Source organism: Colossoma macropomum, unplaced genomic scaffold (assembly GCF_904425465.1).
Source record: "Colossoma macropomum unplaced genomic scaffold, Colossoma_macropomum, whole genome shotgun sequence".
Classification (NCBI taxonomy): Eukaryota; Metazoa; Chordata; class Actinopteri; order Characiformes; family Serrasalmidae; genus Colossoma; species Colossoma macropomum.
Window position 1 is genome coordinate 33,305,744 of NW_023494799.1, and position 20,853 is coordinate 33,326,596.

At 39.0% G+C, this 20,853-nt stretch overlaps 2 protein-coding genes across 2 annotated transcripts in view; both read left to right on the forward strand.

Moving 5' to 3' along the window:
• Positions 1 to 1,141: 1,141 nt before the first annotated feature.
• Positions 1,142 to 20,716, forward strand: dpep1 (dipeptidase 1). Its single transcript, XM_036586889.1, has 10 exons — positions 1,142 to 1,349; positions 2,047 to 2,173; positions 3,506 to 3,638; positions 4,075 to 4,225; positions 6,538 to 6,607; positions 7,174 to 7,350; positions 10,331 to 10,415; positions 10,652 to 10,727; positions 18,097 to 18,232; positions 19,354 to 20,716. The coding sequence occupies exons 1-10, from the start codon at positions 1,234 to 1,236 to the stop codon at positions 19,537 to 19,539; spliced, it is 1,257 nt and encodes a 418-aa protein (XP_036442782.1). The 5' UTR covers positions 1,142 to 1,233; the 3' UTR covers positions 19,540 to 20,716.
• The window catches only part of LOC118819200 (beta-1,3-galactosyltransferase 1), a 30,455-nt gene continuing 30,143 nt past the window's right edge, over positions 20,542 to 20,853 (forward strand). The window contains exon 1 of the mRNA XM_036586890.1: positions 20,542 to 20,614. The gene's annotated coding sequence lies outside the window, so the exon portion shown is untranslated. The remainder of the gene's footprint in view (positions 20,615 to 20,853) is intronic.

Consider the following 20,853-nt stretch of genomic DNA (forward strand, 5'->3'; position numbering starts at 1 on the left):
CACCTCAACAACAAGCTGGACTGGACTGACAACACAGCTGCCCTCTACAGGAAAGGCCAGAGCAGGCTACATCTCCTGAGGAGACTCAGGTCCTTTGGCGTGCAGGGGGCACTTCTCAGGACCTTCTTCGACGCTGTGGTGGCATCAGCCATTTTTTATGGAGTGGTGTGCTGGGGCAGCAGCATCTCCATTGCTGACAGGAAGAGACTGAATAAGATCATCAGGAAGTCCAGCTCTGTCCTGGGATGTCCTCTTGACCCAGTGGAGGTGGTGGGGGACAGGAGAATGAGGACTAAGCTAACAAACATGCTGAAGAACCTGTCCCACCCCATGCACCGCTCTCTGACAGCACTGAGCAGCTCCTTCAGTGCCCGGCTGCGGCACCCGCGGTGCGTGAAGGAGAGATACCGCAGGTCCTTCCTCCCAGCCGCTGTCAGATGCAATATTTCTCCATTTATTTACTGTTTATTTATTTGCTATTTTATTCACTGTGCAATACTCACTACAATACATACATTTCTACATTTCTAAATTTAAATGTAATACTTTGTATATTTTTCTTGTAATCTTTGTACATATACATATATATCTTTATACTTTTATTGTTTATTCTATTTAAATATTGTTTGTATATTTCCTGCTACTCTGTCTTCTGTGCTGCTGTAACACCGCAAATTTCCCCGTTGTGGGATTAATAAAGGATTATCTTATCTTATCTTATCTTATTAGTCATCATGACAATATGATAATGCTAACTATAGACATAATTCATAATCTGTTTTTTCATTTCTGTTTGCCTTGTGTCGGCTATTGCCTGCTGACATTGGTCCCCCCAGTTGTCAGACCAAATTTGCACCCCTGGTTCTGTCCCTAGTTGGCGGTAAGGTGAAGAGGTCCTGAGAGCGATGTCAGGAAGAAGGCGCAATGTGATGAAATGGACTCTGGCCCAGGGCACAAAATGCAAGGTCCCACTTTTTCCAATTGCATTTATTACTCGTATTATCTTTTCATATAAAAGGTGTTTATGGGGCAATATGAGGGGCATTTCTTTGTGACTTTATGAGTGTCATATCACTTGTCAGCAAATGCATAATTTACATTATACATTAACCCAGATACAACAAAAGGCTATAAACTACAACTCTAAAACTGGCCTTGCATCTTCAGTCCATGTTCAAAGACATCAGGAGCAGCCATAGAGAAGAAGACGAGGTCTTGGAGTGAGGAGTCAACATGAGGTGCATCAGGGTTACATGTTTGGTCCTCTGGGCTTTCATTTTCACCTCCAACGCGAATGAGTACAAGGAACGAGCATTTAGACTGATGGCTGAGACCCCACTAGTAGATGGGTAAGAAAGCACTCCAGTTCAGAAGTTTCTAAACATAGGGAGGTATTCCAGCCAGCTTTGGTGATGATTAGTGGATATTTTTAAGGCTACACTTACATTACCAAGCTGAAGTGGCACAAATATGATTTTTTGCCTGAATATGAAACAGATGTGATGTTTTCAGAGCTGGGTGGGCATGCAGTCCGCATCTTTTCAAATCAGATCTGAGCCACTTTCACCATGCATATACCATCAATGTGGCAGCAGTGCCTAACATGAAGTTAACCAGTGACCTGAAGTCAACCAGCACCAGTAAACGGTGCCAATGCAATCTACCTGACCCTTTTTTGACCTAAGCAGAGAGGTTTTCAGGGCAAATTATCTTTGCCGACTAAGGTTTGTTCTGGCGGTTAGTTTGTTTATTGTTCATGACACACATGGTTTATTCGCATGATGATTAGTATGTTGCGTATGTGGGTAATTTCAGACCGCCTTAATTGACAGATTTGAGTGAGTTTACGTACACAAATGTGAATGATAAGATATGAACAAAAATTTAGAATTGAGCGATGAGGCTTGTAATGTGAATGTAGATGTATGCTGGGAAAACGTCTTCTTAAATAGATGCTTTGATGTGATGCTCTTTTGTTTATGTTATGGTTACTATGAAAGGACTCATACACTTATGATGTATTTTGTGGTTTCTAACATGGCATAGACACAATGACTTGCCGTGGCAGCTGAGATCAATATTCAACAACAAGCTCAGCTCCGTGGATCTGTACACACTCAATTCCACACACACCAATATCCCCAAAATCAAAGACGGTCGTCTTGCAGCACAGGTATGTCCTCACTCATGCACACATAGCGTTGTAACACTGTAAAAACATGTTACAGTAAAAATCAATTCCATTTTCCTGTAACAATATAGCATAACACAAGGCAGCTACTGACTTAATAAGAATTACTTGCATCCAAATCAAATTATGTACAATGTATTTAAAACATAAATATCTTCTTTATATTTTGTCCATGCCTGATCTTGTACTTAATTTGCCTGACTATGCTACAGTAGGCAGAAGTGAGTGGGCCAACTTGGTAGATAGAATTTCTATGTGCTCTATGTCCTGCAATGCCATAACATCAGGCAATAGCAGCGCAGTCATCGCCCTATCTATTTCAAAGCTTCCGCCCTGGAAAACAATAAAAAGACTGTGTACACATTAACCAGAATGCTGGATTTATGTGTAAAACATGTGTGTGCTTGTGACAGGTACAACTTCTTCCACATGAAGACAATATAACTGAAAATCAGACAGCAGAGATTTATAAAAACAACGATAAACAACAGAGCAAACATTAAAAAACGAAACCTAGTCGTCTTTAATTAATGCATCCTGCCATGGCAGGCATGAAAAAAGTTTATGGACCATTTATGTCTTACCTTTGATGACTCTTGGTGATGCATTGCAGTAGAAATTTTAACAGTTTTTGCTTCTGCAGCAAATTTGCAAAACACTGATGACAAGAACATTTTTTTTTATTATTTGTCTTTGGCTTTGGATGGGTAGAAACTTTAACAAGACCCCCAGGTACATCCTTTGACCACAGGTGGTGGTCAAATTCAAACACTGGCACACAGATACTGAAGGCTTAAGGCAAAGGCAGGCAGCAATGGGAAAGTAGGGCTGAGAAAATAAAGCTAAAAAATTTTAAAGCTGACTAGAGCTTAGGATCATGAAATGATTTGATTGACCACTGAAAGAAACAGTAGCTACATGTTACACCACTATGTAGCCTCTCACTCTTAGACAGCTACTTCACATCTTTGTTTGAGGGGAACTAGAGCTTTGGTATTACTTTACTCCTCCCTGACTCATCCATAGAACACTTGTGAACACTGTCCGGCATAGTCTGCTGAGTTACTGGTCTCATCTTCAATTGAACTTTCCATTTAAAAGCTGGATTTGAAGAAAATGGCTAGTCATAGCAACAGCATGTAAGCAGCTGGGCTTCAGGCTGGAACAAATATTTTTTTGATAGGAACAAACTAGGAAAATGTGCTTTATGTTATTAAAAATTTTGGTGCTAATAAAATATTTTTTTTTGCATATTAACTTTGTCCCTTCCTGTTTATACTTGAGAAATGTCTCATATTCTCTCTTCTACTGCAGTTTTGGGCTGCATATGTTGCATGCGACACACAGTATAAAGATGCAGTAAGACAGACCCTGGAACAGATCGACATCATTCACAGAATGTGTCAAAAATACCCAGACGACTTCATGTTTGCTGCCAGTAGCCAAGGTGACACATTTTCCGTACAACTCTGATTCATTATTTGTATAATGCATGATCAATTGAAATCAAATGCTGATAAGCTACATATTGTGTTTACCTTACCTAACTCTTTAAAATTTTGAAAGCCAGTAGAATTAGCTTGATCCATGCGAATGACAGACATCTTAACGTAGGCCTAGAGGCCTTAAAGGTCTTTGAATGAATTTTCACTCTAATCGCTCGCATACAGCAACTGCCGTTTTTTATTGTAACTGGCTTTTTGTTCTTTTCTTCGTATTCTTTTCAAAGCTTTTCTAGCTTTCTTTCTTTTCTTTTGTAATTTTTTTTGATGGTAACTAACCATACGATACAATTACAGCAGATATAAATGAATGTTTTATTCTGGATTCAAAATGTGGCTGAATTAAATGTTAAAGTTTAATGTTTGTTTTTTCATACACAGATATAATGGATGCCTTTGCCAAGAATAAGACAGCTAGCCTGATCGGGGTAGAAGGAGGTCACTCCATAGACAGCAGCATGGCCACATTGCGTACCATGTACCAGCTGGGGGTTCGTTATCTTACCCTCACGCACAGCTGCAACACGCCCTGGTGAGTGGCCCAGAGGGTCCGACACCTGGACCTGGAAAAACAGAATTGGAGTAGCAGCACCATTATACTTTTAGATGTGGAAAAGATCCATAAAGGAATCTAACCTAACCTGATTTCTTCTAAATCAATGTAAACAATTGTTTAGTCTGTCCTCAGTACAGCATAATCACTGTGGCATGAAATTCCAATGAATTTCCACTTGCTGCATGGGAACTCTGCAGGTAGGAGGTTTCCATTTCATTTCATTTCATTTGACTGCATCTCAGGGTTCTAAATCTCTGTTCAACGGAAAACAGGAGGGTCATGTTGCAAATGACCATAAAAGACTAGGATAGTGTTTCTTGGAGGCCCTCTGTCTGGCATATTTTTGTGCTTTTCCTGCTCTAACACAGCCTCTTTAAAAAAAATTATGGATTGCTAATGAGCTGGTTATTGGATCAGGTGTGTTGGGAGCAGAGAAAACACTGAAAAGAGCAGGGCAGTGGGCCTCCAGGACCAGAGTTGAGAAACACTGGACTAGAGGGTGCAAATCCATGACTTTACAACCAAATTTCACCACGATTGGATTATTTTGGTACAATTCAGAATCAAATCAAGCTTTTGTTGCATTTTTACATCACAAAATAGTCAAAGAATCTTCTTTGGGCTGAAAAATGAGTGCATACTTTGTTGAAAATTGTGTTATACGACATTTAGTTCTGACAGCACAGTCTGATTGGTTGAGAAGCATTACCACGTTTTTTCACAATAGCTTTATCATTCCAGTGTAGCCAGTAACAACTTGCTTTATGCTACAGCTAACCATTACTATGTAAGGTTCTACCTGCCTTTAGCACACACAAAAACAAGAAATTAATATTATGAGCCTTGCAATAATGTGTTTCCGGATGGCATCCGGATAAACTTTGGCCAGATTCCATTTACACTACTCATCAAAATGCATCCCCACCCTGACCGCATGAGATGCAGTTGTACTTGTCCTACGTGAAAAGCACGTCAACACATACATTGTTTCCATACTACCACTTGCTATAGTATGTGCATCTCCACAGCAATGTGGAGCATTTCGTGTTTGTGGCGTTCCCAGAAGGATGATTTCTGGCTCATTTCTTGGAAGGGCTGGACTTTCCTCGTAAACAAATGGTGTGTTGAGCATTATGAGCTTTCCCATTCATTTTGAAACCAATGAACTGTTTTCTCCTTTTCAATATCACTACCCTAAGCAAGATTTTCGATCGGAGGTTATAATGGCAGAGCAATCAAACAAACTGGAATTTATGCTTCATAGACTGACTGGAACAAAACAACATTGAGTATAATCTCAAATATTGAAAAAGCTGACAGATATAGCTTTACCTGTAGCTAAAGGCCACTACTTTTTTATTCTGTGGAACTATTGTATAAAAGCAATAGAATACTTAAGGAAAGGATTATTGATATTATTCATTTACATGCACACCCAAAATATGATCACTATTGGATTTTGGCAGTTATTTGGTTATTCAAGTGATCATGTAAACAGCAAACCCCAATTTCTTAGATTGGATAAAGACCATTATTACAGCCATTAACAAAGAGCTGTCTCAGAAACAGCAAGTGGCATTTAGCACAGCTCCTGCGAGATGGCAACAAAACACTTTTTGAATGATTCTGAAACCAACCAGAAACGAAGAATTTGAATATTCTTCATCTTCTAAATGACGTGTATTCTTATTTTAGGTCAAGTGACTGTTTAAAAAAAGCTGCAAATGATGTTTAAGGTTTCGGTTACGTTCACATCAGGCTTCAGTGAGTTCATTGGTGGGTGGCCAGGGTTTTCACAGTATCTTATTACCCATGTGTATGTAAATGCATTGAATGAACTACTGATGAATTCTGCAGTTATCAGATTATGAAGCGCATGTGAACGCACTCATTGTTATCAGCAATGACATCTATGATGTTACTTGTGATAACACACTCCCTCTTGTGTTTTATTGCTTGAATTTCCAACATAAATCAATAAAACAAAAAGTCATGAGAGTGGGACAGTGATTTTACCACATTTATGGGATGTTGTTAGACATTTTCAATAAATTTATCACAATGTAACAAACAATTTTTGCATTAAGCAATGCAGCCCATTAACAGTAGGCTATGGTTGCCAAGCAACATACTGGTCAAAGAGAATTCCATAAACAGCACAATGTTTTTTAACAACTTGGCGCTCTGATATAAAATTCAGCTGTTGTATGCAATTATATGTGTGTATTGAATATTTTACAACAGCTTTGACCCCAACCATCATACTTACAAGACATTTTATTTCACAGGGCAGATAACTGGCTCGTGGATACGGAGTCAGATCTTGTGGAGCACAATGGCCTGAGTGACTTTGGCAAGGTTAGCTTATCACTTTATCTTCCATTAGGGCAACACAGTATGTTGTTTGTTATTGTTATCATGAGATTGCAATAGTGTTATCGCAGAAGGCTGGAATATGCAAACGACTAAATTATTATGGTCAAACAGAAGTGAATATTTACGGTTAAAATAATGCAGGCTAATCTTTAACTATGTGTTAATAATATATTGAAAGACATATTGCAATATATAGCAATGGTAAAGACTAAATCCCATAGTTCTTCACTTCTTGGACTGATGTCATAATGTTTCCATTCCTAGTTTTCCACTGAAGCTTCAGTGGAATCAGTCCATGTGTGCCTTTGTCTATTACTGTTAGCATAATAACAGATCATTCACTGCATGAATGCATGCATGCGTGCACATGGCTTGGCCAGCAGGGATAAATAAACCCTGCAGCACGTGAAGCAATGAAGTGATAATGTTCTGTTTAGTTCACAACCATTCATTACTCTATAAACTGAGGAGCAAGTGTGCCACTTCCTGTTTGACACCCTCCAGGCGTTCTAGGGGCCGTTGCTGACCATATGGCTTTATTTTTGTAGCGGCTGGTCTTGGAGATGAACCGCATGGGTATGTTGGTGGACCTGGCTCACGTGCCAGAACAGGTGATGAACCAGGTGCTGGACATCTCCAAAGCCCCGGTCATCTTCAGCCATTCCTCTGCCTTCAGCATCTGCAAACACAAGAGAAACGTCCCTGACAACATCCTACTAAAAGTGGTGAGAGGCCAGATTCTTTAAGTTAGCAGTAGTTTTCAGTAACACATTCACTTCAGTTGAAATGTTTTCAATAATTTAAAAGCAACTTGATTGCAAAAAAATATATAAAATGATTGTAATATGAAAGTCCCGTTAGGGCTGAACGATTTTGGCGAAATTTCTAATTGCAATTTTTCTGTCCGATATTGTGATTTATATTGTGAATTTTTTCTATAAACTGATGTATTTTTTTGACTAAGAAGATCAGCGTATGCGTTTTTGGCTTGAGGCTTGAACACTTCACACAATGCACCAGTCTCCCAGTCATTTGTGGTTGTGATGTCACAGCACACGGTTGTTTGGTTGCCTCTGATTCATCAAATTAATCTAAAAGCAGTTCACAAGCTCCGTGTGATTAGGTTAAATTTCCCTACTTAAACCTCTCAATGTATAAACATTCACATTTAAAAATGTTGGGTTTTTGTAAAGAAAATGGTTCATCAGCTCAAAAAACCCTTGGCCTGATTAAATGTTTTGTTGCATTGTGAAACGGTTCTGTTGGACAATGTATTGTATATGGTTCTACATAGCACCCAAAAGGGTTCTGCTATTGTTACTAGCTTGACACTGTAACAATAGAAGAACACTTTTGGGTGCTACATAGAACCATCTACAGCATTTTCTCAATCAGTCTGAAGAACGCTTTCACGATGCGAGGAACCATTTAATCATGCAAAGCATTCTTTGAGGTTTTCATGGTTCTATATAGAACTATTTTCTTTACTAAAGAACCCTTGCAGAGCCATCCTTTTTAAGAGTGCAGCTGAAAATAGACTCTAAAACTGTGATAAAAATTGCAGCTCTTGCAATTTGAAAATTGCAGCTCTTTAAAAATGTGGTTTCAGTATAAAATGATTGATCTTTCAGCCCTAAGTCCCATAAATGGACAAAGTTCCCAGAGACAGGACAGGAACATAAGCTACTTTTAGTAACATGTTGAGGCCCACAGTAAAGGAGGAATATAGAACATCTGTAGTCACGAAAAACTATACATAAAGAAGTCGTAGTACATACGAAATCACCCTATAAATGATTCAGGGAAACTGGAAAAATGTTTATGCACAAAGAGCAAGATCGAAAACCACAACTCAGTGCCCTTGACCTTCGATCCCTCATGCTTCTGTCAACCTTTCAGATTAGTTTATGGTGATAACGGGCATCCTTGTTCTCTGGGCCAAACAACAAAAAAAGGGTGATCCAGATTGTTAACAGCATTGAGTTTAAAAGCCAGAGTCTGTTGGTATGGGGGGGTGAAGGCATTTATGAAGGCACTATTAACACTGAAAGATATATACATATTTTGGAACAACAGATACTGCCTTTTAGAAAACATCTTTATCATGCTTACTTCAGCATGACAACACTAAACGTCTCTGACTGCATAATTGGAGAATGCAGGTGCTACACCAGCCTGCCTGTGCTTCAGACCAGTCTCTCGCTGAAAACATCATGAGACACATTATGAGGAGCAAAACAGGATAATGATGACCCCATACAGTTGCACAACTAATGAATTGTGTAACAGAAGACCTAGTTACATATATGAGTCTGCATGGGTTCATCCACCACCGCATTGGGTCAACATTTAACTCTGTATTGGGTTAAATGTTAAATAACTGTGAAAGTGGGTTGTGGAATATACTGCTGTGTGCTTCAACCTGACAGGGAAAACCTGAAGAGTAAATCACACACTTTCCTGTTGCATGTCTAGACTCTACCTGGCATCTTTACAGTCTAAATGTACCAAGAAAGCGTAATAGTTTATGCTTGATAGACTGCTATCAGAGATTCACCTGGGTGAGCTTAAGGTAAATATGACTTTAAGGACTAGTAACAGGATGACTGCTGTTTTGGAATGGAGCATTTGAACATGAAATTTGTATTTTTGTAAATATATACTTATTCCAAATATTATGCCTGCAACACATTCCAAAAAAGTGCCGCTGTCCCACATTTTTCAGAACATGTTTTAGGCAGGTATTGGGGTGGTGGATTATTCAGCAGATATTTACAAAACACAATGAAGTTCATAAGATACATTAAATACACTATATGGACAAAAGTATTGAGACACCTACACGTTACACCTACAGGCGCTTTTATGACATTCCATTCTAAATCCATAGGCATTAATATGGAGTTGGTCCCCCTTTGCAGCTGTAACAGCTTCTTCAGGAAAGCTTTCTACAAGATTTTATCTCACCATATAGGTGCACTTTGTAGTTCTACAATTACAGACTGTAGTCCATCTGTTTCTCTGCATACTTTGTTAACCCTCTTTTACCGTGTTCTTCAGTGGTCAGGACCCCCACAGGACCACCACAGAGCAGGCGTTATTTGAGTGGTGGATCATTCTCAGCACTGCAGTAACACTGACGTGGTGGTGGTGTGTTAGTGTGTGTTGCGCTGGTCTGAGTGGATCAGACACAGCATTACTGCCGGAGTTTTTAAACACCTCAGTGTCACTGCTGGACTGAGAATAGTCCACCGACCAAAAATAGCCAGCCAACAGCATCCTGTCGGCAGCCTCCTGTAACCACTTATAAAGCACTAGAGGATGACTAACACAAACTGTGCTAAAACAGATAGAGCTACCGTCTCTCACTTTACATCTAGTAGGTGGACAAACAAGGTACGTGTGTCTAATAGAGTGGACAGTGGGTGTTTAAAACCTCCAGCAGCAATGCTGTGTCTGATCCACACATACCAGCGCAACACACACTAACATACCACCACCCGTGAGTCTCACTGTAGTGCTCAGAACTGGATCCAAACCAAATTTGGAGGTGGTTTGAAATGCCATTCCAATCAGATTGTTACAGATGTGTCTCGCAAGCTGACAAACAGCGACAATGTCAAATCCAGAGTGCAGTCTGAACACAGTCTTTGTTATGTCGGTAAGTGTGGTGTCAGAAAAACAGGTCTCGTTTCTTCATTCCAGAAAGAAAAGAAAGGGATCGTTATGGTGAATTTCTACAATGACTATGTCACCTGTAGCACAGAGGCAACCCTCTCAGACGTGGCTGGTGAGTAATGGTGCTGCAATGCCAAACAGACAGTAATTAGGCTCTCAGTGGTTTAAGCCCTTACAATCTCAGACGTATTACATACTAAGGCTTATTATGCAGTAACTACAGGGTCCTCAGTGCAAACCTCAGGCATTCTTAGGTTTCAGAAGTGTGTAATAATACTTTGGGCCCACTAGTGCTCATTTAAGGGGTTAACACTACACCGTATCTCTTTCCATGCTTGTCCAACACAGATCACTTCGACCACATCAAGAATGTAGGTGGCGCCAGCATAGTGGGATTCGGTGGTGATTATGATGGTGTGCCCAGGTAAGCCTGCCAGATTTTATGTAACATCTTGAGCAACACGTTGTAATAAGGTCATAAATGATCCTCGTGTGACATTATGTCACAAAAGTGGAGCTTACACAGATAAGGCAATATAATATAGGCATAATAGTTATAGACTGTAACAGTAATAACAGGCCATAAAAGCTTCATGTTCAAAGGCTCTGTAATCTGTACTCAGCTGTCCATAAACTCTTTTCTGCAATGCTGAAATAAGGCTTACACAAGCCACTAGATGGAATGTATAGTCTTGTAAGGCCAGATGTGATCTTGTAAAGAGAGTACACATCTGGGGACAACTTCTTAAACCTTTGGTGATGGAACCACTAACAAGTGTACATCTCCTCTAAACACCAGCCCCTGTAGATGTGACACATGCTTAATTGGAGGTTTTTGCAGGGACCTTTTAGCCATGCTATGGATGTCACATCCAAGGGTTAATAACAGGCTTGTTGTCCATTGGAGAGCGCTAGAAAAGAATAAAGCTAATAAGCATAAGCCAAAAGGATCGATTCCTTCGTTCATGTTTGTCTGCACCCACATGCACATGGAGTGTAAGATATTCTGCCCTCTGTCACTAGAAAGGCTGTCTGAAAAAATACATCTTTCTACAGCACTAACATCAATAATCCATAGTGGTGGTAAATGTAATTCGTTACTGTACTTAAGTAGTTTTTTTGTGTATCTGTACTTTACTGAAGTATTTCCATTTTGGGTGACTTTTTACTTTCACTCCACTACATTTCAAAGTCAAATATCTTACTTTTTACTCCACTACATTTTGCGAAACCCGTCGTTCCTTTTGGCTTATGTGTGTATAAAAACGTAACGTCAAAACAAAAGAAGCATGAAGCAACAACACCAATCAGGGCACAGCACGCACTTTGTTTTGAGCTTGTTTTGACCTGTTGGTCATACCTACCCATTGCAAGCATACGGTTCAACATCAGTGCAGCAGCGTAAAAGTTTGGAAGTGTCTATTCAACATAAATGATGAACTAATCTAACTTTGTGTAAATAGACCACAATGTAGAAATACGCACATATATGCAGTTGTGACTGACGTTTCTTTTTTCTGAATTTATACAAACACTATTTCATTTTATAGTAAATTTGTTTTGGCTAGGTTATGTTTATGAACAGAGACCTACAGATGTAGTATAGTAAAGGAAAACTCATTTGTGAATCTGAGTTTAAAGCACATTTTTATTAAAGTTAAACTTGTAACTAAGTTGTAAATAAATCTTAAACTGAAACTTTGCTTGTTTGCAAAAAGTTATTTCAGAGCCACTTGGTTCTACCTAATGGAAATTGTTTGCCTTCAGTGTTTTGTGCTTATGATCATTTTAATAGATGTCAGCGTCACTAATTAATGACATTCTATTAAAAGACTGGTTTACTAAGAGTGACACTGGAGTATTTTCACCTAAAATGAGTTAATGAAGCAGAGTCTTGTTATAAAAATGTTAATAGAACATTAGAGCCATAATTAATCTTGTAGTACTTTAGCTTTTGATACTTAAGTCCATTTGAAGGCAAATACTTTTGTACTTTTACTCAAGTGGAGGTCTAAAGGGAGGAACTTCTACTTTTACTGGAGTAATATTTTACCTTGGGTATCTCTACTTTAACTCAAGTACATGATTTGTGTACTTCGTCCATCACTGATAATCCAGCTGTATTTTACCTTAGACAAAGTGGAAACAAAGGACAATGAAAGGTTAGTCACAGAAAATTGGCTGACAACCAAATGGAGTAGACAGAGGAGAGTCAGGTAAAGTTTTTTTTAGCTAGTCCTTCTCTATGTCTTGGTTTTTAATCAAGGTTATTGCATGGTATCGAGTCTTGGAATCGATTCCACCAATTCCCATCACTTAGAATCAGAGTTTGACTACAAAATGTTGACGAGCGCATTCACTCCCCCTCCATTGAGCTCCGCTTTCAAGAGATGTTGGACTGGTTTTAGAAATTTCACATGGACGGCCTGTTTAAACCTTGTATTAACATGCCTTTTTGGTGATCAAATCATCTTCGAATTTCACTTGAATGTTTGAAAGGCTTTGTGTAAACACAACCAGGGTACACTGTGATCAGATTACGAACGAAACACTCAAACTGTGTTCGGAGATGATTAGAGACAGATCTTGGCCACGTTTAATGTAGTTGTGTTATAACTGAAGTTTGTGGGGGAGAAACATGCCTGAAACCCTTCCTTCTTCCAATCTAATACCCTATAAATTCACATCTTCACTTTCCATTTCCATGACAAATGGTTCGCAATCCCCACTGCCACCCAATCTCCTCCATTTTCCGTAGTCCTGCTACAGCTATGAGGGGGATCTGACCCTCTAGTTGCAGGCCAAAGCTGCCCAGAACTCCAGCCCAAGTTCTCAGAGTTCTCTCCCCTCCCTCAATCAGTCTTGTCTCATACTACCACCACCATGTTGAAGGCATGAACTACAAAACACAAGTGTTAACATAGTGTGTTTTCATTATCTGTATACAGTTACATGAGCAGAAATGTGTGTGTGTGCGTGCTGACTAGCAGGTGGAGCATACACAAGGCTGTAGTTCCCCAAACCAAGAGCCTTCATGCTCTCAGGGCTGATGCAAGCATCCAAGCCGACCGCTGTCCACTTGCATTGCAACAAGGGAAAAGTGGAACAGACGAATGCAGCATGTACGTGTGAAAACAAAGTGCACGCAGGGTTGAAGGGTGGTGTAAGTCCCAATGAAACACAGATGACAGCAATGCACATGTGCATTTTATGTCTTTTATGCGCAAATGAAACCTTTACCAAGCAACATGGCCATAACTAGCTATGGGACACAGAGGTCTGGACCTCAGGTGGCAACTGCAACCAAGTGGTATAGATTTTAACCCAAGTTTAATGAATCACTTGGGCTCTTAAACTCCATTGCTCTGTCCTTGAAAACTGCAGTTTAAAGCACACTTGTGGTTTAGACCTTATGCAATTGCTGGGTCAGTTAAATATCACGCATGTGCCACTAGATGTCACTGCATCAGGTTTAACTGAGGTTTACCTTAAACCTGCTAAAGACATGGTTTTACTGACATCCAAGGCAAGAGTACTGTAATTGAAGCACATTTTCAGCTCAGATCAATACCTAGGCTCATATAACTGTTTTGTGGACTTCATAGCATGTTTAATTAAATTCTATATTGCTTCAATGAACACACACTGAGGGACTGTACTCAACTAGAAGAAAGGGTTAAAAGTTGCATTCATGATTTGTTTTTTTTCCTAGTGTATTGTTCAGAAAAACTTAAGATGACTTGTGTTTAGGCCGTCCCTACTATTGACTCTAATAGGAAACTGTAGCAGACACACATTAGACTTCAGCAAACCTTTGTTCTTCACTTCCCGAATCTCCACACAAGAAAGAAGGAAGGAAAAATAAAAAAAAAAACCAACAGTGCTGAACAATTCAAAACTATTTGCAATGCTAATCAGAATACATTGCCTGCAGTGTCATCAGTTAGGGGTCAGTATGCAGTATTAAAGCTGCACAGCTGTGCAGCTCCTTGTGAGTGTGGAACATGGGGTTCTGCATGAATGACAGTGATGTTTTTGGCCCTCTGTGGACTGGTTTGCAGTGCAATCGTGAGGCAAGCACAGGAAGTCTGTTTAATGCAACAGCGCGCTTGTGGTTTTTCTTGAATTGCCACGCAGTGGGTGGAGTCATTCCAGTCACTCAGCAACATTCAGTTTCATGTCAGGTCAGACCTGAAATGAAAAGGCTGTTATTGTGTGCTGTAAGTGTAAATTAACTCAAGGAAGATAGTTTTAATGTTTTGATTGTCGTATTAAAAAAATAAACTCCTGCTTGTTTTGACAGAGCAATCAGGTTTAACACGCAGCTGTGTGTTAAGCTCCTTAAGTTAGTGCTTTAGCCATACCTCTTGTTAAACAGAGACTAAGCAGCTGCTTAGCTAATGACAGTGCAAAAGCACCTGGTAGTTTCGGAAGGTTTATTTTTTCTCCCTCATGTCTTCTCAGAGCAGACCATAGATTTATTAGCCACCATGTTTAGCTCTACACAAGATGCTATGCTACATAGGCCGTACACCCACCAGACACTAAGACAGGTTAACTAACAGGCTTTTCGGTAAAATCAAAAACCTGACACAGCATTACTGACGCACAGTGAGAAAACATGGTCATAATTTCAGTAATAAATCCTTTAATGAAACGTAGGCAGAGCCCATCAGTTGACATAGTGATAAATGTTTAATAAGGCATGGCCACAAATTAATATATTAAGGCCACAAGTTAACATATTGAGGCCACAAATTAATATAGTAAGGCCACAAGTTAATATATTGCAGCTACAAATGAATATATTAAGGCCACGAATTAATGTGTTGAAGGCACAAGTTCATATACTGAGGGCAGAAGTTCATATATTGAGGGCACAAGTTCATATACTGAGGGCACAAGTTCATATATTGAGGGCACAAGTTCATGTATTGCAGCTACAAGTAAATATATATTGAGGCCAAAAATGAATGTGTTGAGGGCACAAGTTAATATATTGAGGGCAAAAGTCAATATATTGAGGCCACAAATTAATATATTGAGGCCACAAGTTAATATATTAAGGCAACAAATTAATATATGGAGGCCACAAATGAATGTGTTGAGGCCACAAATTAATATATTGAGGCCACAAGTTAATATGTTGAGGCAACAAATTAATATATTGAGGTCACAAATTAATATGTCAAGGCCACAAGTTGATATATGGAGGCAACAAATTAATATATTGAGGCAACGTATTAATATTTGTAGGCCACAAATCCATATATTGAAGCCACAAGTTAATATATTGAGGCCAAAAGTAAATGTATTGAGGTCACATGGCCACAAGAAACTTAATTTGTGGCCTTAATATATTCATTGGTAGCCTTAACATTTTAATTTGTGGCCAAGTATTATTAAAAATAGTCACCATGTCACCTTACCATTGATGTCATATTTAGGCTTCAACATGTATTTTCAGCTGAGAATAAATAGGTGAATAAATAGGTAAATAATTAACTAAATAAAATTGAACTGTCAAACTGGAGTCAACACATTTAATGGAAGAACGGAGAGAAACAGACAAAACAGGCACATAGAAGAGTAATCAGGTGATAAAAACTCATACACCATATACTTGGCAGTGTGGTTTGCTCCCCGCCTAAAGAAGGTCACAGTTCCCCTTTGAGGACCTCATTAAAATGTTTACTGTGTTAATGCTTTGCCATGCATGAAGCTTTTTTAGTGCTTTATTGCTACTCTGTCCCACATTGTTTTTCTTAGTTAACCTTGTATTGGCTCACACTGTAATTCATAGCTAGTCGAACTGTAGAATTTTTCAAACAAGCAAATATGATAAAAGAGCTTCTTTTTTGGTTTACTGCTGTAGAATCCGGTGATAAGGAAAACCTGGGTAGATGCCTGATTCAAATATCTTTGGGAAAATGCTGCAGATCTTAACTCTGCCAATTAAAAAATAAATCAATTACCAAAATTTCTGTAGATTGGCTGAATAAAGGAAGCAGCATCCCTGACCCTTTCCCAAAATGAAAAGCTCTTCTAATCTGTATAATTCATATATTTATCATTCAGAACAGCGAATTTCACTGGAAGGCGAAGTTTACATGCGGTTGATTGGTAATCCTGCCGGCATTCACTCTGTTTTATTACTGTAACTGTGAAAGAATCCACAGTGGCTAACACCACAGCCTAGGTCTGTCACAACCATGAAATTTTAGCAGACGGTTCATTTCCATATGTATAAAATTGCAATTAACAATGACATTGTCTTTGTTTTGTTCACTGTATTCATCTAATGTATAAGTCTAAAGTGGCTAAAGCTAATTAGATATCCTGCTTCCTAGCTGTCAAATAAACACACATTACTCACTGCTGCCCTATATCAGGTCAGATGTTAGTGTTTTCGTTGCTTTTGTAAGACCATGACATGCTTAATAAATTAATGTGCTCTGTTCTTTTATTCACATGCAATTGCAGCCTAAGGCATGAAGATGCACTGAAAATGGAGCCAATTCACATTCTGTTTGTTGCAATGTGAACACATGATTGTGAAAGAAAACAGGGCAAAACAACTGCAGTCATCTTAAATCATAAATTATTTTAATCAGCTCAAACAGTTATGTTCAGGCGATTATGTGATAATTGACAGGCCTACCACAGCGCCACACACGGAACAGTGTGAGTTTGATTTTCTGACCGGGCGTGAATTCCATTGCTGTACTCAACACCTTGGGCAAGACTCCCAACACTCAGGCCTGCATCATCAGGTTACGCCCGTCTGAGCACAAATATCTGGTGGGAACCTAACTGGCTACCTCCTCTGAATGGTCAGGGAATTTTTTATGATATCACAGCAGGTTACACAGAGGCCTATGCAGACCCACAACGGCAGCACACTAACTGCGGTGTTGGGCATGTCACTGAATGTCCTAGCTAAAGCATTCTGCCACGGCAGGTGTGGAAAATGTTCCATTCATATCTTACCTCTGATGACTCACAGCCAACAAGTACAATATTACTTTTTTCTTTAACTCGAGTGGCTGACATTTTACATTTGGCTTTGGAAATGGGAATCCTCAACTCTGTCGAAGTATAAGGTCTTGCTTTACAGGATCCTCCAGCATGTCTGTTGAACATCTAGAGGTTCAAATTCAGAGTACACTCACAGGAACATTAGCTTGGTCAAGACGAAGCAATAGAAAGATTACACACACATTAATAAAAACACACATAACATAAACCCAACAACCAAGGCGACATGTACTTACAAAGCATGCGTCCACTCTTCACAAGCAACACATTTACTCCAATAAAGATGACATTACTGCTAAATATGTAAATGTTTACACTAACACTCACGTCTTAACATTAGCTCATGATGCTAGTAAAGTAACCGCCGCAGGTCAAAACAGCTGATTAGATTTTTTCATAGTTACTCATAAAGGTCCCCTTCTGGCTCAGTCCTCTGGGCATGTACCTATAAAACCCATTGAAAGATCTGGTCCTGCCGATGCTACATTAGTATCCTGGATAAGTGTCTGCTAAATATGTAAATATTTACACTAACTTTCATGTCTGATTAATGTACTGGTGTTGAGTGATCTTTAAAGACTGAACCTGTCTTACAGTGACACATAATATGTGGGTTGTATATAACTGGAGAAATTATTATTATATCAGCCACTGTAAGGCATCGATTATCAGTTATTGTATCAGCCAAGAAATATCATATTGGTACGTTGCTAGTTCACATGCACAGCCATTCAGAACACTGTATTCCTGGATAGGGTCCCAACTGGTCTGGAGGACGTCTCCAAGTATCCTGACTTGGTGGCTGAACTGCTGAGACGTGGCTGGACAGACGATGAGATCAAAGATGCTCTGGGGAGGAATCTGATCCGAGTCTTTCAAGATGTGGAGACGGTAAGGACCAGGCACACACACACACACACACACACACACACACACACACACACACACACACACACACTCTGCAGTGAAATGTACATATATAAATATATAAAATTATTATGTTTTAAAGTTATTTGCTACTGAAAACTAGGCATTGTACTTGGACACCTGTATGAATGTTTGTTTGTTCTCAAGTTTACATATATATTTTTTCAAATAAATTGAAAAATCTGATTTAATTAGTTGTACACATTTAAAGCTGCTATATTTTGCAACACGTTATGATTTTAAAGATTTCAAACATAAAATCATTCCTAATTTATTAAGAATGTTACATGACTAAATTACCTTATTTAACAGTTTTCTTTATCTGTATATATGGTCGGGTGGTCACCCCACATGACGTTCTTAGGCTTTGAATGCCTAAAATCAAATTTATTCAGATATAGGAGGTATTGTGGAATACTGTTATTTGTCAATTATTTAATAAAAAATAACTTGAATAGGATTTTCACACAAAAAACGCATGTCATTGACCCAAACATATGTATAAACAGCAGTTAGTTACATGACTTAATTTGTCCATATTGTTTATGGGAATTATATTATTAGACACATATAAGCCATTTGAACTCATAACTTGTAATTTGCATTACGTAATGTATTATGTATATTTAAATGGATATATTATCAACATGAAGAAATCAGCGAGTACACATTAAAGGTTAGAGCTCCCCCACGCCCCTCCAAAGCTGAGAGTCCAGAGCAGCAAGCGTTTCTGCTGGACATTCATAGAAGCTGTAAACAAGCTGAGTGAGAATTTTTCCTCTGCAAGTGTTCACACCCTATGGTTCTGCAAGGAAGCTGAACAAAGCAGAAGTGACTGCATAAGAAGAAGTGTCAGACTCCCTATTAGTATCAGTGTCGCACAGAGAAAAACAACTTATTTATGTGAAAGGCAGAAATACAGAACTATGTAAAATGACACAAAATTATATAAAAGATGATTCATAAAAATACTGAGCTCAAATGTAAAATGTAAAGTACTGAGGCCTAGACACATTACACACTCCTATGTGTTTCCAAAATTGGGAAAATCCTATGTCTGAAACACTGCTTCTTTGTCTCTACAGGTGAGAGACACACTAAGCGACACAGCTCCAGATGATGTGCCCATTCCTCTGGAGCAAGTCCAAAACCCCTGCAGAACAGATTATGGTTACCCAACCCCGACCAGAGCTGCGGGCATAACGTCTCACAGCGTTCCACTTTTAGCCCTCACTCTGACCTTGACCTCAGTGTTTGTCAAGTTTGTGTAATTAGCCTCCAGGTTGATTGTGCTGCAGTAATAAGATGTTGCAGCTCCCTTGTGTCAGTTAAACCTACTCAGTTCTCTCCAAGTGTCTTCCATATTGCTGAAAAAACCTCCAGAATGGAGAAAAACATTCTTAACTTTAATGTACATTAACGTAACAATGTAATTTTGAACCATTTGTATTGGTCCACTTGTCATGAAATGTTGAAGCTGGTGTTTTCAATTAAAAAAAGCACAATAGTGTCCCACTTCCAACCGCTGTGTGTAAATAAGTAGCCTTCTTACTCCCCATTTTCCATTATGTACAGTACTGAGCAGCAGGTCAGAGACGACCCTCCATTTATTTCCAGTCAAAATGGCCATTAAGTACAGTTTGTCATTTTTCAGCATCAGGAAAAAAATAGAAAACATATTTTGATCAGAAAATTACACGGAATTAGTCTTTACTACAGCTTCCTTTCTTTTCAAGAAACTTGCTTTCACTGCTCCAAAGAAAGGCTGGGAAATTTTTCCACTCCTCCAAAGTTCAGTCTTAGAAGTTGGTAGCATTTTCTGCTTCTTACGTGTAATCGCAAACGCATTCAGTTATGCTGTGGTCAACCCACTGTGCTGAGAACTTTGATTTTTTTAATTTATTTTCTATTTCCTTTTCTCACTAACAGCTTCTAGACAACTACAAATGCTTTCAGAGCCATTATGTTAAAATGGCTTCTCACAGTGCAAGGATGGACTGTTTCGGTGGTCTTGTGTGTTTGTTAAACGTGGTTTATTTTATTTCTAACCTCCTCAGAAATATCATCTGAGAATGAGAAATGAACTACTTAACAGACGTTTTTGACTGCAAATGAAGTAAATGAAAGGTGGACTCTCATTTCTGCACTTTACCGTACATTAACTACTTAAGATGAAGGCTGATTGTGATAGCTGAGACTGTCTGTTCTACCATATTTGGAGCTTAGTTGTCATCTATGACTGTGCCCCGGATGTTATCCCCTTTTACAACTGTGTGCTTTCTCTTCCTTACCACATCCTTTTTCTTTACTCACGCGTTCGGATAGCTGTGCCTCTTGAGAGACCAGGTATTTGCCCTTTTACACAAACACAATGCTTGTTTTACATTGTTTTTTGAAGTGTTGTTTGAGTCAATGCAGGAAATGGAATAAATGAAGCTGAGCGACAAATACAGAGTTTATGCTGCTTCGCAGAATTATATATTGCATTGTGTGTGAACACAGTGAGAAATGAAATGAGAGAGAGTTTATAGTTTTGGGAAGTGCATCGAATTTACAGGAAAAGACCTGTAAAATTCAGTAACGTT